Genomic DNA, 25,032 nt, shown 5'->3' with positions numbered 1-25,032 from the left:
TTTTTGAGCCACTCCTTTGTTGCCTTGGCTGTATGTTTTGGGTCATTGTCTTGCTGGAAGACCCAGCCACGACCTGTTTTTAACGTCCTGGTGGAGGGAAGGAGGTTGTCACTCAGGATTTTACGGTACATGGCTCCATCCATTCTCCCATTGATGCGGTGAAGTAGTCCTGTGCTCTTAGCAGAGAAACACCCCCAAAGTATAATGTTTCCACCTCCATGCTTGACAGTGGGGACTGTGTTCTTTGGGTCATAGGCAGCATTTCTCTTCCTCCAAACACCGCGAGTTGAGTTAATGCCAAAGAGCTCAATTTTTGTCTCATCTAACCACAGCACCTTCTCCCAATAACTCAGAATCATCCAGGTGTTCATTGGCAAGCTTCAGACGGGCCTGCACATGTGCCTTCTTGAGCAGGGGGACCTTGCGGGCACTGCTGGATTTTAAACCTTTAAGGAGTAATGTGTTACCAATGGTTTTCTTGGTGACTTTGGTCCCAGCTGCCTTGAGATCATTAACAAGTTCCCCCGTGTAGTTTTAGGCTGATCGCTCAAGGATACCCCACGAGGAGAGATTTTGCATGGTGCCCCAGATCGATGTCGATTGACAGTCATTTTGTATTTCTTCCATTTTCTTACTGTTGCACCAACAGTTGTCTCCTTCTCACCCAGCGTCTTACTTATGGTTTTGTAGCCCATTCCAGCTTTGTACAGGTCTATGATCTTGTCCCTGACAGCCTTAGAAAGCTCTTTGGTCTTGCCCATGTTGTAGAGGTTAGAGTCTGACTGATTAATTGAGTTTGGGGACAGGAGTCTTTTATACAGGTGACTATGTAAGACAGCTGTCTTTAATGCAGGTAATGAGTTGATGAGGAGCGTCTAACTGGTCTGTAGGAGCCAGAACTCATGATGGTTTGTAGGGGATCAAATACTTATTTCTCACTGCAAAATGCAAAAAAAAATATCTAATTTATACAATGTGATTTTCTTGATTTTTTGGGGGATATTCTATCTCTCAATGTTAAAATTAACCTTCCCTTAAAATGATAGACTGTTCATGTCTTTGTCAGTGGGCAAACTTACAAAAACAGCAAGGGATCAAATACTTATTTCCTCCACTGTATGTAATCTGACAGCAGCATGATGTAGGGTCAAAGAACAGGATTCCAGTGATGTGTCACTTACAAGGCTGTGTTTTGCTATTTCAATATAATCAATGTTTTATTAACAGGAGATTATCACTACAGGACTATGTGTCTGGTGCCTCCTAGTCCAACCACACCCCCAACACTGATTAGCAGCTTTCTGTCAGCATACAGTGTACACAGAAAGCAGCCAATCAGTGGTGTGGGTGGAGTTATACACAGAAAGCAGCCAATCTGTGTTGTGGGCGGGGTTATACACAGAAAGAAGCCAATCAGTGGTGTGGGTGGGGTTCTACACAGCTCAGCATTCCGAGCTATGCTTGATCTACATCATAGAAAACTGTGATTCTATCACAACTGCTGCACCCAGTAAGTGACACCACTGGAATCAGGGTCTCTGCCCCTACATCACACAGCTATCAGATTACATAGCAAAAACCTTCTGACCGATTCCCTTTAAAGTAATAGATGTAGGCTGGTCTACACCAGAGACTTTCTGAAAAGGACTTCCAAATCCAACTGGCAAGATATAATGTGTGGATGTTTGTCACCCTGTTACGTAGAATGTTGCACATCAGCATTGTGCATTTGAGTTATTTAGATGGGTCCAATCTTGTCTTTAATGTGCCATGAATGTCAGATAGGTCAGGCTATGTGCACATGGAATTTTTTGGAAGCGGATCCTCTCCAAAATCCTCCTCAAAATCTTCTTAGAAATCTCTTCTATTTAATTTTTACACCTTGCTGTGTGTATGGCTTTGTGCACATGACATCTTATAAACTCAGGCAAACCTGATGAGTTTTTCAAGCAGAAGACGCTTCATTTTCTGGCGTATCTTTCTTCTTATTTTTGTATTGTCATTTCCTGGCCACTTTTGAACATTTTTTACCACCTCTGGGGGTTTTTTTGAGCGTTTTTCAGCATTTTTTTGCTGGTGTTTTCCAGCAATTTTTTTTTTTTAATCTCCAACTATGAAGAAACCGCTAGGTGGTAAAATGCTGAAAAAACAACTGCTTCCAGGTGTCTTTCGACCATTTGCATTGACTTCTCTTATAAACTACCTGGCATCTTCAAAGTAACTTCTTTTAACCGCTTAGCGTCTTTGAAAATTTAAAGCAGTTAAAAGACAATCAAAAGACTAAAACTATGAACAGCAAGTTGTTTTTCCATAGACACACATATGTTCATTCTTTAGAGCATTTAGTTAGTGCTTCTACAGACGGTTTTCGGAGCGGGATCCACCTGAAAAAGTCGTTGGGTGCATATGCTCAAAAAGTAGAGTTTCCGAAAGAGGTTTCTGCTTAAAAAAACTTGTGGGTTTTAAACTCCTCAAAAAACTCAGTTTGAACATAGTTTAATAATCCCAAATATAGTGAAGAACGTGGATCTCTGATCCTGGTAAGTAAAGACAGCGAGCAGCAACTAAAGAGTGGAGAGAAGACCCTGCATATTCACAACTCTCCCCATGGAAGTCTATGTAGAATATGTAAACTGGTCACTTTGTCTCCTTGACTTACTGGGGTCAGTGGACCCTTGTTTTCTAGATAAATGGGGGTGCCCAACCTTCATCATCAAGGTAGCATCTCTACAGCTTCAGTCAAAAAGACTCTGTCTGTAGGTGTCATTCCCAGAGATTACCCTACAAAAAGCTTATTGTTCACAAGTTGCATTTTTGCAGCATTTTTTTTTTATGGAAATTTTAAGCTGCGTTTTACAGTACCAGCAAAGTCTATGAGATTTCAGAAATCTCCTGCGCACACATTGTTTTTTTTTTCCTGACTGTTTTGTCAAAGAGTTGCGTTTTTGCAAAATGCAGCAGGTCACTTCTTTCAGCGTTTTTGCAGCGTTTTTCACTCATAGAAAGCAATGGGTGGTGCAAAAACACCGCAAAAATGCAGCAAAAAACACAGGTATCAGGTTTTACTGCATTTTTTGGTGCCAAAACCTGAGGAAGTTGAATTAGTTTTTTTATGCACTAAACATTATCAGCATGCACAAGAGGCAAATGTACCTGACAAAAACGCAGTAAAAATGCCGCAAAAAAATCATCAAAACCTGATTTTTTTGACACTGCTACTTTACTGCCAAGAGAGCAGGTTTTGTGAACATAGTCAGAAAGGTTCTGGCTATCGGTAAGTGTCGTTCCCAGGGGTTACTCTACAAAAAGCATCTCTAGGGTTTGAGTAAAAAAAGACTCTGGTTATAGGAGTCATTCCCAGAGGACGTTCAGAAGGACTTTACCTATATCAGATATATGTAATTTTCTCAACAATTTACATACATCCACTAAGGTTTTATGGATGGTTTATACAAAATGACATCTCCATAAACCTCATAGTCCACAGACTCCCAGCTAATGACACTTCCATTACAGTAATAACAATTATTATAGTACATTGATTGCATCTCACTGGGGTGGAGTGCGTGATCCCACACATGGACGTTTCTAATTTCACCCACATAAGTGGATCCTCCAGATAAACTTAGGCCAGCAGTGATAAGGTTCTGCCCGAGGACCATAGTAACATTTGAATCTATGATAAAACCTGGTTTTAAAACTCTTCTTGGGAAGAGTTTCCCATTGACAACTAAATGGATGACCCCTGTGCTGGACTCCCAGGACACACAGATGAGTCTCCACTCCATGCTCTCTTTACTGGTCATATAGTAAATTTGATCTCCTTCTATGGCAACGTAGTAATAATTTGAGATTTGAAAAAGATGGAACTGAGGTTTGAACTTTTTAGCCTCCAGTGTAAAAAGGGAGTCTCTCTGGACATTGTCCGTGAAGGACTGCAGGCAGGCGGTGATGTCTCTCAATGGTCCTGTGGTGGTGGGCTTCAAAACCACTCTTGCTGTGTCACTGCTTTTAGAAAACAGAAAAGACGCGCCATGCAAATCTAAAAAAGAAAAAACAACAGTGCCTGACAAAAAGTTCAGACCAGATAAACATGAACATTCAAGATGAATCTCACTACGTTTGTTTAGATTTATATGAAAAGCAAATGGGGCATTTATTGTTATGGAGCCAAGTAAGGCCTTACCATGGGCCAGATTGAGATATGCATGTGTGGCACCCCAGGGGTCTGGTTTTCCACAGTAATGTAATGTTATGTCTGAGAGCAGGTGGGAGGTCCTTTGGTCAGGGATCCTGTGCATGCCACACCTCCTGCCCAGTCTTGGGAGGGGAAGAACTTCCCCTGTATAAACCCGGGGCTGAGGCAGGGTGAGTGAGACAAGGAGAGTGGAGACAAGAAGCAGCATAGGAAACAGCAGAGTTACAAGGAGTCAGGGGCTGGCAGCTGCAGAGTTCGCCCTGACTAAGAAGATTCTTTACCGGACCCGGCGTCCGAGGCTGTGGGGACTAACTCCTACCCAGCAGCAGAATCCGTCAGGCAGGGGATTTCAGGTCCTCTGGCCCAGAAGCCCGAAGGCACGGTCACACGCGTGGGACCAGCACCGCCATCGTGGAGCGGAAGCCATTAGAAGGCCCCGAGTCACCGGCCATACGGGTGAGCACCACACGGTACACTCAGGGACGTGGGCTACTTACATCAGCTTCTAGCAAGGTAGCCAGAAGAGTACAGTCAGTTTGGGAGGCCTACAACTACGCCTGGCCAGGGGAGATCCCATCTGCTCAAAGACTGACCAGGCCCCGTTTGCTAGCAAGTACTCCGGGAGGGTCTGTCGTTGTTACCAGTAAAGACCCTGAACTACACCGTACCGTCTCTGAGTGGTTCCTGCTACCCCCATCATCCACGTCGGCTGCCCTGAGGCCATACCCCTCCCGTTGGGGGTTATACTATCACGCTGCACAATCCTACCACCGGCCTCAGCGGTCTGCCCTGCAGCAGCAGCTCCCTGGCTGCACTCAACGGGTGGCGTAGTCCTCAACTATTTACTACTAATAGACTGCCGTCTAGTTTGACTCCCTGGGCACGGACCGGGTCACCGCCACGAGACTACAACCCTCCACTGATCCGGCTCCGGGTAGGCTCCCGCGTGCGCAACGCAGCGCGACACATTCCCAGGGGCGCGTCAACTTTGGCGTAGTCGGCAGGATCTCGTGCCCGCAACCACCGGGTACTGCGTGCCTGAAAAGCAAAGACTGTTCAAACTTACCAGTGGTGAAGATTCCCGCTATCCGTGGAGGTTTCCCGCCATCCGGCGCCATCTTCTATCTTCTTCCCGCCATCGGTGAAGTTTCCCGCCATCCGGCGCCATCTTCGGCCTTCTTCCCGCCATCCGTGGAGTTTTCCCGCCGTTGGACGCCATCTTGGGGACGCCGCGCGGGAAGAAGAGGGGCGTGGACTCTGAAAGCGCGCGAGAACTGAAGCCCCGCCTCACGTCCGGACGTTGCGTAAGGTCCTGGAAGGAGCCCAGCAGACGCCGACGTCACAGGAGCGCGACGGAAGGTCCTCAACCCTGACGATCCACTGCGGAGCCGCGGCCTACGGAAGAGGATCATCGCAAGGTAGGCCACGGTCCACTAGGGGGGAGGAAGATGTCGGATACGGAGGAGAGCTTCACTGCCCCAACCCCCGCCAGCGCTACCGCTGCTGCAGTTATGCCCTTCACAATGCCCTATATCCCGGGAGCAGCTTGGCTACCCCAGTACTCAGGGGAGTCACATACCCTGCATGACTTTAGAGAAAAGCTGGATAGCCTCTTCCAGGTGTACCCCCTCACAGAAGAGCAAAAAGTGAGCATCCTGGTGGCCCAACTAACCGGGGCAGCCAAAAGGGAAGTAAAATCCTGGCCACCTGGGAGGAAGACTGTCGCAGGGATACTAACCCGGCTGAAGGACACCTTTGATACCCGCACCTCAGCCGAGATTAAGCTTAGATTCTACGGGTGCAAGCAGCGAGCGCATGAGAGTATAAGGGACTATGCACTAAACCTACAAGAGGCCCTGAGGGCCATAAAGCAGACCGACCCTGATGGGGTGGGAAACGAGGACAGGCTGTTGACTGAACAATTTATAGAGGGTTTATATTGCAATGCCCACCGAACCCAGTTGCGGGCAATGGCCTTACAGGATCCCCATCTGGACTTTGCACAGTTCAAGGATAGAGCTATCCGGGTGCTCCGAGAACCAGCACCGGGTGGCGTTGTTACCCACAGGCGCCCAGCTATCACTTACCACCAGGAGGCGGCGCCCTTGTCGGCAGGGCCTGTGGGAGCTGATGCGCAGGCTTTGGACAATGACCCGGCTCCAGACCTACACCATCAGGTCCAAGAGCTAGCTAAGAGCGTTGCTGCGCTAACCCGAACTGTGCAGTCTTTACAGGTTTCCACCCCAGGGAAGATCCAGCTGGCATCCGGACCGGAGGACATCCCGTGGCGTCGACCAAGGAGGACCCCACCGGCCAGAGGAAGACCCAGTGACCGATACAGCGAGGACGGACGACCCATCTGCCGCCGCTGCAATCAACCCGGACATATGGAAAGGTACTGTTCTTTAAACGGGCACAACCTGGGGTAGAGGGCCAACCCCCAGGAAAAAGATCACCAGGCCCATCGAACTGGCGCGACAGATATGTGGGAGGACGTCCAGTCTTGCCTGTGGTACTGGATGGCATTCCCATGAGTGCCCTACTGGATACCGGGTCACAGGTCACCACCATCCCGTACGTGCTCTTCAAGCAGTACTGGAATGACTCGGATATTACCCGCTACCCTGACGACGACTTGAGTATCATCGCCAGCAATGGCCAGCCCGTGCCACAGATCGGATTTAAAGAGGTGACCCTCAAAATCGGTAGAGTCGAACTGGCCGCACAGGGACTGATCATTGTAGATATTGATAAACATGAGAGTCACCCAAAAATAACTCTAGGAACTAACGTAATTGAAAATTGTCTTGCAGAGGTGATTTTCCTTTTACAGCAGGTTGCCAAGAACGCCAGCTCCGGCGAGCAGCGGGTGCTCCAGAAAGAGATCCGGGCACTGATGCAACGGCAACAAGTGGAACTCTCCGGCGGTGAGATTGGTAGCGTAAGAATGTGTGACCCTTTTCCTATTGCCATGCCCCCAAAAAGTGAAATGATGATTTGGTGCCGGGCAGCTATTGGTCTGAGAGGTAGAGATTACCAGGCAATGGTAGAACCAGTTTACTCAGACAGTAGGCCCACCATTTTGACAGCACGGGGGGTGGTCAATGTACGCCATGGGAGGGTGCCCATTCGCATAATAAATATCGGGGAGAGGGAAGTGTACCTGCCCCGGTATGCCACGCTAGCCAAATTATATACCACTAATCAAAATTCTATACAATCTGTGGAACCCTTGCCTCCATCTCACCCGGAGGAAGGTAACGGCTCTAAGAAAGACATGGAGGACTGGTGTCAGCAACTACATTTGGGTACTGATTCCACTCCCTCACATCAGAAACAAGGAGTCTATCGGGTGGTTCAAGAGTATGAGAGAGTGTTTAGTAAACACCCGTTAGACTTCGGGCGAGTCAAGGGGGTAGAACACCGCATCCCCACGGGAGATCATCCTCCCATAAAAGAGAGGTATCGACCCGTACCCCCTGCACATTACCAACACGCCAAGGGAATGCTTAGAGACATGAAGGAGGCTGGGGTAATCCGGGATAGCTGTAGCCCCTGGGCAGCCCCACTAGTTTTAGTCAAAAAGAAAGACAACACCATGAGGATGTGTGTAGATTACCGGAAAATCAACCGTATCACACACAAGGATGCGTACCCCTTACCAAGGATAGAGGAGTCATTGGCTGCTTTAAGATCTGCTAACTTCTCTACCTTGGATCTCACTAGCGGGTACTGGCAGGTTCCTGTAGCAGAGGCGGACCGGGAGAAGACCGCATTCACCACCCCGATGGGACTTAGCGAGTTCACCTGCATGCCGTTTGGACTCTGCAACGCCCCAGGAACCTTCCAACGATTAATGGAGTGCTGTCTGGGCCACAGAAACTTCGAGACGGTCCTGTTGTACCTGGACGATGTCATCGTATACTCCAAAACTTATGAGGACCACCTGAAACACCTGGCGGAGGTGTTCGAAGCTCTGGCGAGTTACGGCCTAAAGGTGAAACCCTCCAAGTGTCACCTCCTGAAACCAAAGGTGCAATACCTGGGACACGTGGTGAGCGCTGACGGAGTGGCTCCCGACCCCGATAAGATCACCGCAATTAAGGGATGGCCAAGCCCCTCCAGCGTAAAAGAAGTGCGGCAGTTCCTAGGGTTGGTAGGCTACTACCGAAGGTTTATTCCCGGTTTCACCAAAAAGGCAGCGCCTATGCAGGACCTCCTGATAGGCCAGTCCCGAAAGGCCAAGAACCAGAAGCCGCCCTTCAAATGGGAAGAGCTAGAAGAAGAGTCCTTCCGCCAGCTGAAGATGGCCCTCACGGGGGATGAAATCTTGGCGTACCCGGACTATAGCCAGCCCTTCATCCTCTACACCGACGCCAGTAACATCGGGCTAGGAGCCGTACTGTCCCAGATTCAGCAGGGGAGAGAACGAGTAATCTCCTATGCCAGCCGAAAACGGCGACCCACCGAAAGGAACCCCGAGAATTACAGCTCATTTAAGCTAGAGTTCCTGGCCGTGGTATGGGCAGTCACCGAGCGCTTTAGGCATTACCTCGCTTCTTCCCGGTTCACCGTATACACGGATAACAACCCGTTGACACACCTGGACACGGCAAGACTCGGTGCCCTGGAGCAGAGGTGGATGGCCCGTCTGTCCAACTACGAGTTCACAATCAAATACCGGGCAGGACGCTCCAATACTAACGCGGATGCCCTGTCCAGGATGCCCAACCTGCCGGACGAAGGAGAAGATCCGGAGGGACTGGAAGAAGTTGAACTCCCTGCGTTCCACCGTCATGGGACTATCCAGTATTCCCACCGGGTAAGGGGTAAGCAGGCTGCTACGTTGAACCCCTTACCCCACTACAACTGGGCGGAAACGCAAGACAGCGACCCTGCCGTCCGACTGGTGAAGGAGATGCTGACTCGGCCGGAGGCTCGCCTTGAACCAGACGCTCCGGAGGAAGCCAAACAACTATGGGCGGAGAAGAGTCGACTATTCCTTTACAAGGGGAAGTTGTGCCGCAGAATGGTCAACTCCCGGACGCATGAACTACTCTGGCAAGTAGTGGTGCCACGAAGAGACGCAGCCATGGTGATGGAGGTTACACGACGGAGCTGGACACTTCGGGTGGAAAAAGCTGGAGTTCCTGCTGCGCGAGCGGTTCCACTGGGTAGGCATGAGGGGAACCATCGAGAAGTGGTGCAGAGACTGTGGCCCGTGCAATCTGAGAAGGAAGGACCGGGCCAGCCAGAAGACTCCCCTGCAGTCCATCGTCACCCGGCAACCGTTGGAACTGGTAGCCTTGGATCATGTAAAACTGACCCCAAGCAGAAGTGGCTACGTCTACGCGTTAACCATCGTGGATCATTACTCCCGGTTCTTGGTTGTCGTCCCCGTCAAGGACTTAACGGCTCAAACAGCAGCTAGAGCCTTCCAGCAGCACTTCTGCCGTCCACACGGGTACCCGGACCAAGTGCTGACGGACCAGGGACCTGCCTTTGAAGCGGAGGTCTTCCAGGAATTCTGCAATCTGTATGGCTGCCGGAAGATAAGGACGACACCCTACCATCCGCAAACTAATGGACTTTGTGAAAAAATGAACCAGGTGGTAATGGATCTTCTAAAAACATTGCCCCTGGAAGAACGCAGTCTGTGGCCTGAGAAGTTGCCCGATCTGGTGGACCTATACAACCACATCCCGGTAGGTTCCACCAACTGTACCCCGGCTTACCTAATGAGGGCGAGACCTGGTAAGTTACCTGTTGACCTGGAAATGGGAGTCCTGACACCTGAGGACACTTCACCAGAAACAGACTGGGACACAGAGAGGCAGCAGCAGTACCGGAGAGTACAAGAGAGCGTGGAGCGAAGTCTCTGTCAGGCTAGGGAAAGACAAGAGAAGACTTACAACCAGTATGCTCCCGCTGTTCCCCTGGTACCCGGAGAGCAGGTCTTGAAGAGGAAAAGACGGCTCCACAAGTTGGATGACCAGTGGGAGAAGGACCCGTACACCGTACTGCCCTCAAGCCACGAGAACCCGAAGGTCTGTACCATCAGTAAAGACGGAGGGGAAACCACAGCCATTGTATCCCGGGACCACCTGAAGAAGTGTCCCGAACAACTGAGGAACCCTGAAGAAGAACAAGAAGACCATCGACCCGTAGAGGAAAGGGAAGATATAGTTAGTACCGTGCTCGGGGACTTCCCTCGGTCTTGGACTCAAGTCAATGGTGCAGTTGTGGTACCCGTACTCACCTTCCTCCAACCATCATCCCAAGAACCTACGGAGCAACGGGTAGAGCTGGAAGAACAGCCGGTCCAGGAGGCAGAAGACTCCACACGAGTAGAACAGGAGAATCAACCCTCTGCTTATAGTGAGCCTGCCGTACCCCTAGTGAGACAAAGAGCCGGTAGACAGCTGCCCAGTTTACCCTTGACAGCTCCTACACCCTGTAGTTCAGGGCCAGACAGTCAGCTCCGTAGGTCCACTAGGGCCACTAGAGGCCAGTTACCCGCACGCTGGAGAATTTGAAGTGTAAAAATAGTTTTATTTATGTTTATCTGTGTATTGTTGCTTGTGTATAATTTTGTGTTTCCAGTTGTTTTTAGGAAACCTTGGTGGATTTACCGGGAATCCTTGTATATAGTTGGAGCGTAACCCAGGATGGACTAGAGACTGTTAAGGACTCGGGGTAGGACAGACCCCTACCTGGTTACGTCTCCCTGTGTTGGTGAAATGGACACCTTTGCTTTTCTTCAGAGACTGCATCCGGTTGCGGACACGCCGTAACCATCTTATGTGTTTTTCTTATAGTATTGTTATTGTTATACTTTGTTATGTTTTTCTAAATGTGTTTAGTCCCGGAGTACTAAATTTCACTAGGGGGGAATGTGGCACCCCAGGGGTCTGGTTTTCCACAGTAATGTAATGTTATGTCTGAGAGCAGGTGGGAGGTCCTTTGGTCAGGGATCCTGTGCATGCCACACCTCCTGCCCAGTCTTGGGAGGGGAAGAACTTCCCCTGTATAAACCCGGGGCTGAGGCAGGGTGAGTCAGGCAAGGAGAGTGGAGACAAGAAGCAGCATAGGAAACAGCAGAGTTACAAGGAGTCAGGGGCTGGCAGCTGCAGAGTTCGCCCTGACTAAGAAGATTCTTTACCGGACCCGGAGTCCGAGGCTGTGGGGACTAACTCCTACCCAGCAGCAGAATCCGTCAGGCAGGGGATTTCAGGTCCTCTGGCCCAGAAGCCCGAAGGCACGGTCACACGCGTGGGACCAGCACCGCCATCGTGGAGCGGAAGCCATTAGAAGGCCCCGAGTCACCGGCCATACGGGTGAGCACCACACGGTACACTCAGGGACGTGGGCTACTTACATCAGCTTCTAGCAAGGTAGCCAGAAGAGTACAGTCAGTTTGGGAGGCCTACAACTACGCCTGGCCAGGGGAGATCCCATCTGCTCAAAGACTGACCAGGCCCCGTTTGCTAGCAAGTACTCCGGGAGGGTCTGTCGTTGTTACCAGTAAAGACCCTGAACTACACCGTACCGTCTCTGAGTGGTTCCTGCTACCCCCATCATCCACGTCGGCTGCCCTGAGGCCATACCCCTCCCGTTGGGGGTTATACTATCACGCTGCACAATCCTACCACCGGCCTCAGCGGTCTGCCCTGCAGCAGCAGCTCCCTGGCTGCACTCAACGGGTGGCGTAGTCCTCAACTATTTACTACTAATAGACTGCCGTCTAGTTTGACTCCCTGGGCACGGACCGGGTCACCGCCACGAGACTACAACCCTCCACTGATCCGGCTCCGGGTAGGCTCCCGCGTGCGCAACGCAGCGCGACACATTCCCAGGGGCGCGTCACATGGAGTAAGAAACTTTGAGACAGTGCAGAATTTCTCATATGTATATTGGTCTGGGAATCAAATTCTGCACCTCACCCTTTCTAAAGTGTTTTGTGTGTGTGTATTGTGGTAGATCAACTCATTCGGCTTCTTAAAGAGGCAGACACAGGAACCGTTTCTATTTAAAGAGCGGTTGATTTATTGCAAGTCTCATAAATCACGTCACCAGAAAACATAAATACAGCCTTTATCCGGCAGAAGGCAAAACATAAAATAACGAGTCCATACAATAGAGCTGTTTAGCCCAACTGGCTTAGAGTCCAGCTTCCATGTCCTTCAACAAAGGGATTCACACCAGGAGACCTGAAATCTTCAAACAAACAGCATGTTGGAAACAAACAGCTAAGAGCTTTCACCTCCAGCCCACCCCCACAGGAAATGCTCTCCAGGCTGGGATTTTATCTTCTGATCTCCTCCCTCTCTACAGGTGTTCAATCACCCTAGCACCCAAAATGGCTGTTTAACCCACTCGTGTGCTGGAACCTATTTCCTATTTTTAATTACTGGAGCTAAGATTCTCAGTGCTACGAGGGTCAGTCAATAAGTAATGCCTCCTATTTTTTTTCTCCTTTTAATTGGCAAGAAATTCAAATGCAATTACATAGGTTGAAAACCACAACATTAACAATTAATTTGTCACTTTTCAATATAATCTCCATCCATTTCCACAGTCTTGGTCCACCGTTTAACAAGGGCATGTATTCCAGCATGGTAAAAAGCATTCTTGGGACCCACTGTGCACAAACTTTTCTGTATCCCAGTTGTCCAATAATTTTCATCACACTGCCTTTACTGAGGCAGATAATGCCACACAATTCATCTGCAGTCACCCGGCGGTCACCACAAATGATGTCATCGACTCGCTGAATGTTGCTTGGAGTCTCTGCGGTTACTGGCCTGCCACTCCGCATTTTGTCAGCCAACGGTGATGGCCCTTCAGCTGTGTTACAGCGACGAACCCATCGTCTAACAGTACTGACATCCACTGTTGCATCACCGGACACATTTTTCAGTCTCTCATGAATTCGAATGGGCGTTTCACCTTCTGCAAGAATTCAATCACAGAACATTGTCTAATACGAACATCGATGTCAGCCATTTTGCAAACGGATACAGTCCTGCCACCTGTTGGTGCAGGAAGTTGCAATTGCTGTGGATTGGAGAAGAGGGTTTGAGGAATTGTGCCAAATTCGAATATTTAACATAACTGCCTTATTTAAGGAGAAAAAAAATAGGAGGCATTACTTATTGACTGACCCTCGTACATATCTTCCCTCCAGTACTTTGACAGTGACTTTGTCACAGTATATGTATATATATATATATATATATATATATATATATATATATATATATATACAGTACAGACCAAAAGTTTGGACACACCTTCTCATTTAAAGATTTTTCTGTATTTTCTTGTCTATGAAAATTGTACATTCACACTGAAGGCATCAAAACTATGAATTAACACATGTGGAATTATATACTTAACAAAAAAGTGTGAAACAACAAAAAAGTGTGAAACAACTGAAAATATGTCTTATATTCTAGGTTCTTCACAGTAGCCACCTTTTGCTTTGATGACTGCTTTGCACACTCTTGGCATTCTCTTGATGAGCTTCAAGAGGTAGTCACCGGAAATGGTCTTCCAACAATCTTGAAGGAGTTCCCAGAGATGCTTAGCACTTGTTGGCCCTTTTGCCTTCACTCTGCGGTCCAGCTCACCCCAAACCATCTCGATTGGGTTCAGGTCTGGTAACTGTGGAGGCCAGGTCATCTGGCGTAGCACCCCATCACTCTCTTTCTTGGTCAAATAGCCCTTACACAGCCTGGAGGTGTGTTTGGGGTCAGTGTCCTGTTGAAAAATAAATGATGGTCCAACTAAACGCAAACCGGATGGAATAGCATGTCGCCGCAAGATGCTGTGGTAGCCATGCTGGTTCAGTATGCCTTCAATTTTGAATAAATCCCCAACAGTGTCACCAGCAAAGTACCCCCACACCATCACACCTCCTCCTCCATGCTTCACGGTGGGAACCAGGCATGTAGAGTCCATCCATTCACCTTTTCTGCATTGCACAAAGACACGGTGGTTGGAACCAAAGATCTCAAATTTGGACTCATCAGACCAAAGCACAGATTTCCACTGGTCTAATGTCCATTCCTTGTGTTCTTTAGCCCAAACAAGTGTTTTCTGTTTGTTGCCTGTCCTTAGCAGTGGTTTCTTAGCAGCTATTTTACCATGAAGGCCTGCTGCACAAAGTCTCCTCTTAACAGTTGCTGTAGAGATGTGTCTGCTGCTAGAACTCTGTGTGGCATTGACCTGGTCTCTTATCTGAGCTGCTGTTAACCTGAGATTTCTGAGGCTGGTGACTCGGATAAACTTATCCTCAGAAGCAGAGATGACTCTTGGTCTTCCTTTCCTGGGGCGGTCCTCATGTGAGCCAGTTTCTTTGTAGCGCTTGATGGTTTTTGCAACTGCACTTGGGACACTTTCAAAGTTTGCCCAATTTTTCATACTGACTGACCTTCATTTCTTAAAGTAATGATGGCCACTCGCTTTTCTTTACTTAGCTGCTTTTTTCTTGCCATAATGCAAATTCTAACAGTCTATTCAGTAGGACTATCAGCTGTGTATCCACCTGACTTCTGCACAACACAACTGATGGTCCCAACCCCATTTGTAAGGCAAGAAATCCCACTTATTAATCCTGACAGGGCACACCTGTGAAGTGAAAACCATTTCCGGTGACTACCTCTTGAAGCTCATCAAGAGAATGCCAAGAGTGTGCAAAGCAGTCATCAAAGCAAAAGGTGACTACTTTGAAGAACCTCGAATATAAGACATATTTTCAGTTGTTTCACACTTTTTTGTTAAGTATATAATTCCACATGTGTTAATTCATAGTTTTGATGCCTTCAGTGTGAATGTACAATTTTCAAAGTCATGAAAATACAGAAAAATCTTTAAATGAGAAGGTGTGTCCAAACTTTTAGTCTGTACTGTATATATATATATATATATATTTGTTACACGCATGCCGCTAAGTTCAGATAGGGCGAGACGGGTTTCATGAATTCTTTGGAATCCTGGGGGAACCGTTACTCGGGGCGATCATAGGCTGCAGGTTCTCTCAGGCGCATGATAGATTCAATTGCTGACCAGTCACATCTGACAAGAGTCTTTTTCAACAGTTTAACAGTAGAATTTAATCTGAAGCACGGGCAGTGCAATTCAGGGATATTACAGAAACAATCTTCATGACAGTACAGTCTGAGTTTCTTGAACAACTGGCTCCAGCAACAATACAGTATTTTCTTCACAAGGCACAGTATTACAGTCTCTTCAGTAGCATAATTCAGCATAGATTAGATCTCTTAGCAGCACACTTCTATGCATACACAACCACAGGCTTTTCCTTCATAAGGACACAATAGTACACAGCATTCTTTATCCTGCATGGAGATGGAGGGGAAGAGTTTGATGAGGGAGATGATCCCTGTGACACAATTCCTTCCACTCCTTATCTTCCTGCCCGATAATACTCTGCACTGTTAGTTCAGGGAGTTTATCTGACCTGTGTTTAGTTTCTCTCCTGATCTGAATCCTGTTCAATTGCCTTCTGTCAGATCCAGATAACATACCACATTTCTCTTCGGCTTCAGCCAGACTACAATAACAAGTTCCCCACAATCCCCGTGGGGCTCTGCTAAAACACTCCCTGTCTCCTGTGACTGTGTTAACCCCTCTAGTTGCTGGATGCTTCTGAAGCACAACACTTCCTGTATCCTGTGCTTGTGTTATTTGTAACAGTTGCTGGATGCTTTTGAAGCAACAGCGCTATTTCTGCATGTCACACTTTTCCCTCCTTTTTGAATGTCGTCCTCGACATTCGTCTTAATTGGTCAATCTGACCAATTCTGAGACAGTGGTGAAAGTTGAGTAACTTTATATACAAATTGGCATAACATTTATGAACATTTATAACAACCTATTCTACAACCTTTTTCTTGTCGTACTCCTGTAAGAAATAAACAATTAACACAATTAACACAATCAGTGTCTCTTCAGCTGGAGCTTTTCGTAGGTCTTCAACCAGCTCTCTCTCTCACTAGGCCTTCAACCAGTTCTTCGTTTCTGCAAAGTCTTTTAAGGAAAATCAAAGTATGAAAACAAGTCTTTCCACCAGGCAACATCTTCCATACTGCCTCTCGGTGGTGAATACCACTCCAGTGGGCTTACCTGGCACATAGACAGAGATAACTGTTTCCAGTCGACAGTCCTTGGCACTTGACTCTGTTCACCAAGTGTCTCATACGTCAGCATCACGGGCCTCCTCACTTCTCGAGTAGATATCCTTCTGGTGGGTTGTCCCTCAGATACCATGGGTTCTTCGGTCACAGGAGTTTCTTACGCCGCACTCATTTCCTGTGCTTCCTCAGATGCTCCTGAAACTGCCTCTGTAAGTTCCTGTACTTCTCCGGAATCACCTGGTTCCACACGGTCTGGTAATTCCGCTTCTCCTGACTGTCGATCGGTCTCTCCAGTGACCAGTGTTCGATCATCTGATCTGAATTGGACTTCATCTGTACTCCTTGGTACATACTCTGGAGCCTCGGGACTTAGTTCACTCTCCTGAGGATGGTACATCCCTCTCCTTGCCGGTCCGAGAAATACAACGGTGTGTTCTTCTCCAACATTCAAGGTCACTATCCACCACCGGAGCTTCAATCTGTGGTGATCTCTTAGTCGGTTTCGGTCGATGTCGGTCTGCTTCTGGGAAGTCTTGTTGTGGTGGGAGATAATCACAGGGTAGTAATAAATTCCAATTGACTATTCTGGTTTTCTTGTACCCTCTTTCCAATCGGATTTCATACACTGGACTGTCATCGGCTTTCTTCTTTACGACCACATACACCTTGTCTTCCCAGTACGAATGAAGTTTTCCTGGGCCGCCTTTCTCACGTACGTTCTTGACTAGCACCCAGCTTCCCGGTGCCAATTCTGCTCCATAACATTTTTAATCATAGTACTCCTTACTCTTGCTCTGTCCTTGCGTAACCACTTTGGACGCTATGTTGTATGCCTCTGCCATCCGTTCCTTCCATTTCCGAACGTACTCCGGATATGTTCTGTAAGTCTCTGACACCAGAGTATCGAACATGATGTCGATTGACAGTCTTGGCGATGGTCCATAAATTAGGAAGAAGGGTGAATAACCCGTTGCATCGCTCTTTGTACAGTTATAGGCATGTACCACTTTTGACAGAGAATTCTTTCAGTCTTTCTTCTTGTCAGCTGTTAAAGTGCGCAACATTGACAATAATGTCCATTACCCTCTGGGTGATAGGGCGTTGTGTGGGATCACTGAATTCTACAGTACTTTCCTAGCTTGGCAAAGAGCTGGTAATCAAATTCTCTTCCTTGGTCGTGGTGTAACCTTGTAGGGAACCCAAACCTCAAAGCAAAATCATTGCAGATCTTCTCTGCCGCTGTTCGTCCCGCTTTATTGATGGTGGCATATGCTTGGGCAAATCAAGTAAAATGGTCCATCACCATCAATATGTATTCGTAACTACCCTTGCACGTCTTGAGATGTAGAAAGTCTATTGAAACCATCTCAAACGGATACATAGTTTGGATGTTGCCAATAGGTGCCCAGGTTGATATGTTGCTACGTTTATCTTTCAGACACCCACACTCCCTGGTCACGTACCTCTCAATATCTCGGCATGTACGTCCAGAAGAAATGTTCATGGATCAAGTTGGTTGTCCTTTCCACTCCCAGGTGTCCCATGTTTTCATGGAGCTTTTTGAAGATCAACCTACGGAATTCTCTGGGTGGTACCAACTGCCAGTTTTGTCCTCCTTTACGATACAGGATACCATCTTCACTGAGGTAGAGCTTCGTCCATTCTTTAACTAAAACAGATACTGCTGGTGACTTATTATCTCTCTCCCGTTTTCTTGGAAACCGATTTTGGTCCACATAAAGTAGTATTCTACCAATTATCTGATCTTCCCGTTGTGCTCTATGGATTTTTCCTTTTGATAGTTGTTGAATGGACAGGGGGTGATCTTATTCTCTCACTTTTATGGTGGTATCCACCGTCAACGGACACCACAAATGTGTGTCTTCCTCTTGATAAGCTTGCATTGCTTGGGTAGTGCTCTCAATTGCTTCCAGACTGACTTCCTCCGACCATTCTTGCATGAACTCCTCAGGCTCTAGTGGCATTCTCGACAATCTGTCAGCATCCGCATTGCATTTTCCTGTCCTGTACTTGATGCTGAAATTTAAGTCAGCTAGTTCAGCAACCCATCTCTGACCCGTTGCATTCAGTTTGGTTGTAGTGAGGACATAGGTCAAAGGGTTGTTGTCAGTGTATACCTCAAACTCTTTGCTGTAGTAAAGATAATCTCTAAATTGATCACAAATAGCCCATTTCAATGCCAGGAACTTCAACTTTCCGGAATGTGGATGGTAATTCTTCTCGGCGTCTGTCAACGTTCTAGAAAAGTAACCAATGACTCTCAATTTTCCATCTTGATGCTGATTCAGGGCAGCTCCCAGTCCAACTTGAGAAGCGTCACAATCAAGAACAAATGGTAAGTTGAAATCAGGATATCCCAAGATGGGTGGTTTTACCGCGTAGTCTACTAGTTCTTCCAATACCTCCTGGTGGTCTGCTGTCCAGAAAATGGGCTGTTGGTACGAAACGGCATTGTTTCTTTTAAGCCTGGTCCTACCTGCGTTCTTCTTTTTCTCCGTTGGTGTTGTTGACTCTGTCATCCCCCCCAAAAGGAGGTATAGCAGGGTGGCAATCCTGGAGAAGTTCCGAACGTAAGTATGATAGTAGGAGAGGAATCCTAAGATCGGCCTCAACTTCCTGACGGTAGAGGGCTGCTTGTCTTTTAAGGCCAGTACCGTAGTGATTTCTGCTGGGTCCATGGTATATCCTTCTCCGGACACAATTTTCCCTAGAATTTGGACTTGCCTTTTGAACAGTTCACACTTCTTTGGGGTCAACTTAACTCGGTGTTGTTGATACCGCTGTAATACGGTCCTCAGGTGTTCAACACGCTCCCGGAAGGTTTTGCTGTGTTCCACATTGTCATCCAAGTACGGCTGGCAGATATCATCCCTCAATCCTTCCAAACAGGTCTCCATGCTCCTCTGAAATTGTGCTGGAGCTGAACTGAGCCCAAACAGTATGCGGATCCACTCATATAACCCCCACGGTGTGATTAATGCTGTCAAGGATCTACTGGACTCTTCAACAAACCCTTGATGGTATGCTTTATCCTGATCGAGGACAGAGAACCAGGTACTTCCTGATAGGCTATCCAGCCTACCTTGAATCTTTGGTATCAGGTGCCGATCAGGTACTGATTTTCGGTTTAGTTCCCGGTAATCACAGCAGAATCTCAACGTACAGTCCTTCTTCCTAACACAAACAATAGGAGAGGAATAAGATAACTTTGACTTTTGGACCCAACCTCTGTTGATTAGATCTTGTAAAAACTCTTTCACTCCATGATCTAATGGTTTTGGCACAGACATGTAACTTCTGGTTATTGGGGTCGTGTCTTTCAATTTGATTTTCAGTAGCATCAACGGGATACAGCCTATATTAGAGTCATCTTTACAGAATGCGTGACACTCTTCTCTCAGTCTCTCAGCATCTGTTTTGATATCGCTATATCTTCAGCACACAAGTGTTCCAGGGATACTGGGAAATCCCAGGACCCTGAGGTTGGTCATGCAATTTCCTCCCCTGGGCAACCCCTATTCGTGGTGGGGAGACTGAATTCACAGCAGACCCCTGGGCGATTCTCACACTGGCTGGATATACCATTTTAACGGTTTCAATGTGACCTAACACAGTCTTTAGATACAGTCTAATTTCATGTTTCGTAGTATTCATCACCAGTACTGTCACTCGAGCAAACCCACCAGTAGGAATCGTAAGCACAGTCTCACCTTGAACTAGGCCTTCCAGAAGTTCTGAGGAGTCTTTTGGCACGAACAGTCTTTTCTGGACTTTTCTTCCCAGTTCTATCCGGACTCCACACCTCACCCCTAACATTTGGTTTGCAGGGATGATGGTTGGGCGTCAGCCTACCTTGACTTCTTTTATGTCCATTGTATTCTGTGCTTTCTTTACTCAATGAATTACATTTTCCGCCATGGCATTGGGTATGGCAAGTGATGTGGCAATTGCATCTACCACCTGACTTGTGTTTCATGATTAACTCATTAATTATGATTACATTATAACCCTGGATAGGATCCTCTGCCACGTTCTGATCACTGGTCACGAGAAAAGGTATCAAAAGCTCAATGGTGTTGCTGTTCTTCGTGGCCCTCAGTTGGAAAGTCACTTCCACCCAGCCTAGGAAAGGGATTTCGGTCTAGTTGACAGCTTTGCCGTGGAGTTCCACTGGTCCTAAGAGTTCTTTTAGTGACCGAAGGCAGGTATGTGGCAGGTAGCGCTTTCTCCATTCTTCATTTAAAAGCCTTGCTTGGGCTCCTGTGTCCCACAGTGCTTTTACCAGGAGTCCATCTAGCTGGCACTGTATAAAGCACCTTTCACCAATTACGCTAATGAGCCTATCTTTACTGACCAAGGAATCCTCCTCCCAGGAGTACATCGTTTGACCTCCGCACTGGGCATTAAGTAACTGATGCCCCTGTCTCTCTTGCAGCTGTTGTAGATGGGAACACACTTGGGGATATTACTGACGCAGCCATTTTACCTCATGCGCCGTTCTGGGGTTTGGTGAGATTTGGATTTGCTTCTGGGGCCTCCTCCGTGTCGTGGTTACAAGTCGCCCCGCACTGGCAACCTCCTGTCTTTTAACCCAAACGACCGTGACCACTGGCATTCCTTGGCATAATGTCCTTCCTCATCACATCTTAGACAGTGGACACACACCGTACTCTAATTTGATCAACGGCACGCTTCACAAGCCGGGTATCTTCTGTTTTTGAACCCACTCCTGGATCTGAGGGATACAGGTTCTGTCCTGGAACAAATCAACTTTTTCACCTCCTTTTTCACCTCAATCAACTCGGCTCGCAGTTTTCCTTGTACTTCCTCCCAGTCAGCGCTGGCGGTCCTCTCTTTAGTTGGTGATTTAACCCCTTTACAGCCTGGGACGTATTAGTACGCACCAGGCTGTAACCCCCGGTTCAGTGAGGGCTCCGGTGCTGAGATCGCACTGAACCAAGCACATGTCAGCTGATTATTACAGCTGACATGTGCCCGCAACAGCCACGGGTGGAATGGCGATGCACCCGCAGCTGTTAACATGTTCATTGCAGCTGTCAATCTCTGACAGCGGCATTTAACATTGCCGCGCCGGAAGCGCGGCCTTAGCCCCATCGGAAGCGCGGCCTTAGCCCCGTCCATCGGTGAACCCGTCACGTGATCACGGGTCACCGATGCGTGGGCATGACAACCCTGGGTCTGCAGCAGACTCCAGTGGTTGTCATGAGCCGATCGCTATGAGCGCCACCCAGTGGTCGGCGCTCAAAGCACTGGAGCATTTCTGCTCCATAGAGGTGATCTGCTGATCGCCTCTATGTAGCAGAGGCAATCAGACAAGTCCTGCTTCTAGTTTCCTATGGAGACTATAGACGCAAGCAAAAAGTGAAAACAAAATGGTTTTAAAAATATTTTAAAAAAATTAAAAAAATATAAAAGTTTAAATCACCCCCCTTTCGCCCCATTCAAAATAAAATAATAAAAAAAAAACCCACATACACATATTTGGTATCACCGCATTCATAAGTGCCCGATCTATCAATATACAAAAAAATTACTCCGATCGGTAAACGGCGTAACGAGAAAAAAATTCTAAATGCCAGAATTATGTTTTTTTCGCCGCCGCAAGCATTGCAATAAAATGCAATAACGGGCGATCAAAACATCGGATCTACCCCAAAATGGTATCAATAAAAACTTCAGCTTGGCGCACAAAAAATAAGCCCTCACCTGGCCCCAGATCCCGAAAAATGGAGACGCTACGGGTCTTGGAAAATGGCGCCATTTTTTTTTTTTTTTTAGCAAACTTTGGAATTTTTTTTCACCACTTAAATAAAAAAGAACCTATACATTTTTGGTGTCTACGAACTTGTAATGACCTGGAGAATAATAATGGCAGGTCAGTTTTAGCATTCAGTGAACGTGGTAAAAAAAATGTAAAAAAAACATTTGTGGTATTGCACTTTTTTTGCAATTTCACCGCACTTCGAATTTTTTTCCCGTTTTCCCGTACACGGTAATGTTGATCAAAACTACAACTCGTCCCGCAAAAAATAAGCCCTTACACGGCCATATTGACCAAAATATAAAAACGCTATGGTTCTGGGAACAAGGGGAGCAAAAAACGAAAATGCAAGAACGGAAAATCCCAGGGTTGCGAAGGGGTTAAAGTTCCCTCTCAGAGGTGGCACTGGAGGGTCTCCATGATGATCTTCAGACTGGCCACCAACTTCATCTGACTCATTTTGGTGATTTTAGGAGCAGAGCCTTTCTTTAACTTCTGTTCGCTCTCTTACTCCAAACTAGCTGCCTCATTCATTTTTTCAATTAGGACTTCGTCCAGAATGCCAGGATCTTCTAGATACTGTTTGAGCTGCAACTTGATGTCTTTGCTGATTAACCCCATTCCCAATGATCTCAAGAACTTCTTCTGGACTAGTCCAGCATCAAACTTCTCATCCGCATCTACATCTCTGGATGCAAACAACAGTCTTTCCTTCAGTTCAATTGCTCTGAACAAGAAACTTTGGGGTTATTCATTATTTTTCTGTGAGAGGTTAATGAGTCAGTGGAACAATTTTGAAGTACTCTCTTCTTTAGTGTCCTTTTAAAATCATCTTTAGCTGTTGCAAGGTCAATTGACTCTTCATTTCTAGCATACTACGGAGGTTCAGTCCTGGGCTGATCACCGCCTCAGCGATCTCATCTGGCTGGTAGCCTTTCTGTAAGCAGTGGCGTACTGCCCATAGAGGCAGACCACGCGACTGCTATGGGGCCCCAGCGCCGGCTGCTCTGTCCATAGACACGCCCCTCTAGATCACTGCGCTGCGTGTGACGCGCCCCTGGGCCTGTGTCGCGCTGCGCATGCGGGAGCTTACCCGGAGCCGGATCTGTGGAGGGTTGTAGTCTCGTGGCGGTGACCCGGTCCGTGCCCAGGGAGTCAAACTAGACGGCAGTCCATTAGTAGTAAATGGTTGATGACTACGCCACCCGTTGAGTGCAGCCAGGGGGCTGCTGCTGCAGGGCAGACCGCTGAGGACGATGGTGGGATTATGCAGCGTGATAGTATAACCCCCAACGGGAGGGGTATGGCCTCAGGGCAGCCGACGTGGATGATGGGGGTAGCAGGAACCACTCAGAGACGGTACGGTGTAGTTCAGGGTCTTTACTGGTAACAACAAAAGACCCTCCCGGAGTACTTGCTAGCGGATGGGGCCTGGTCAGTCCTTGAGCAGATGGGATCTCCCCTGGCCAGGCGTAGTTGTAGGCCTCCCAAACTGACTGTACTCTTCTGGCTACCTTGCTAGGAGCTGATGTAAGTAGCCCACGTCCCTGAGTGTACCGTGTGGTGCTCACCCGTATGGCCGGTGACTCGGGGCCTTCTAATGGCTTCCGCTCCACGATGGCGGTGCTGGTCCCACGCGTGTGACCGTGCCTTCGGGCTTCTGGGCCAGAGGACCTGAAATCCCCTGCCTGACGGATTCTGCTGCTGGGCAGGAATTAGTCCCCACAGCCTCGGACTCCGGGTCCGGTAAAAAGTCTTCTTAGTCAGGGCGAACTCTGCAGCTGCCAGCCCCTGACTCCTTGTAACTGCTGTTTCTTCCTATGCTGTCTCTACTTCTTCTCTTCTTCTACTCACTCACCCTGCCTCAGCCCCAGGTTTATATAGGGGAAGTTCTTCCCCTCCCAAGACTGGGCAGGAGGTGTGGCATGCACAGGATCCCTGACTAAAGGACCTCCCACCTGCTCTCAGACATAACATTACGTTACTGTGGCAACCAGACCCCTGGGGTGTCACATTCCCCCCTAGTAAAATTTAGTACTCCGGGACTAAACACATTTAGAAAACATAACAAGGCAAAACATTAATAATACAATAAGAAAACACATAAAGATGGTTACGGCGTGTCCGCAACCGGGTGCAGTCTCTGAAGAAAGCAAGGTGTCCATTTCACCAACACAGGGAGACGTAACCAGGTAGGGGTCTGTTCTACCCCGAGTCCTTGACAGTCTTTAGTCCATCCTGGGTTACGCTCCAACTATATACAAGGATTCCCGGTAAATCCACCAAGGATTCCTAAAAACAACTAGAAATACAAAATTACACACAAGCAACTATAGACAGGTAAACATTATAAAATAGCTTAAACATTTAGATCCTCCAACGTGCGGGTAACTGGCCTCTAGTGGCCCTAGTGGACCTACGGAGCTGACTGTCTGGCCCTGAACTACAGGGTGTAGGAGCTGTCAAGGGTAAACTGGGCAGCTGTCTACCGGCTCTTTGTCTCACTAGGGGTACGGCAGGCTCACTATAAGCAGAGGGTTGATTCTCCTGTTCTACTTGTGTGGAGTCTTCTGCCTCCTGGACCGGCTGTTCTTCCAGCTCTACCCGTTGCTCCGTAGGTTCTTGGGATGATGGTTGGAGGAAGGTGAGTACGGGTACCACAACTGCACCATTGACTTGAGTCCAAGACCGAGGGAAGTCCCCGAGCACGGTACTAACCATATCTTCCCTTTCTCCCACGGGTCGATGGTCTTCTTGTTCCTCTTCAGGGTTCCTCAGTTGTTCGGGACACTTCTTCAGGTGGTCCCGGGATACAATGGCTGTGGTTTCCCCTCCGTCTTTACTGATGGTACAGACCTTCGGGTTCTCGT

At 47.8% G+C, this 25,032-nt stretch overlaps 1 protein-coding gene across 1 annotated transcript in view; it reads right to left on the bottom strand.

Annotated features, from left to right (window-relative positions):
* Window positions 1–3,406: 3,406 nt before the first annotated feature.
* The window catches only part of LOC141155457 (jeltraxin-like), a 36,597-nt gene continuing 14,971 nt past the window's right edge, over window positions 3,407–25,032 (bottom strand). The window contains exon 3 of the mRNA XM_073642322.1: window positions 3,407–4,042. Within this exon, the coding sequence (XP_073498423.1) occupies window positions 3,429–4,042 (614 nt within the window). The 3' untranslated portion in view covers window positions 3,407–3,428. The remainder of the gene's footprint in view (window positions 4,043–25,032) is intronic.

This window comes from Phyllobates terribilis, unplaced genomic scaffold, assembly GCF_046119375.1.
Source record: "Phyllobates terribilis strain yellow unplaced genomic scaffold, ASM4611937v1 Scaffold_7__3_contigs__length_470593459, whole genome shotgun sequence".
NCBI classification, from domain to species: domain Eukaryota; kingdom Metazoa; phylum Chordata; class Amphibia; order Anura; family Dendrobatidae; genus Phyllobates; species Phyllobates terribilis.
Note: the sequence above shows the minus strand (reverse complement) of the source record. Positions and strands in the feature narration are given on the sequence as shown.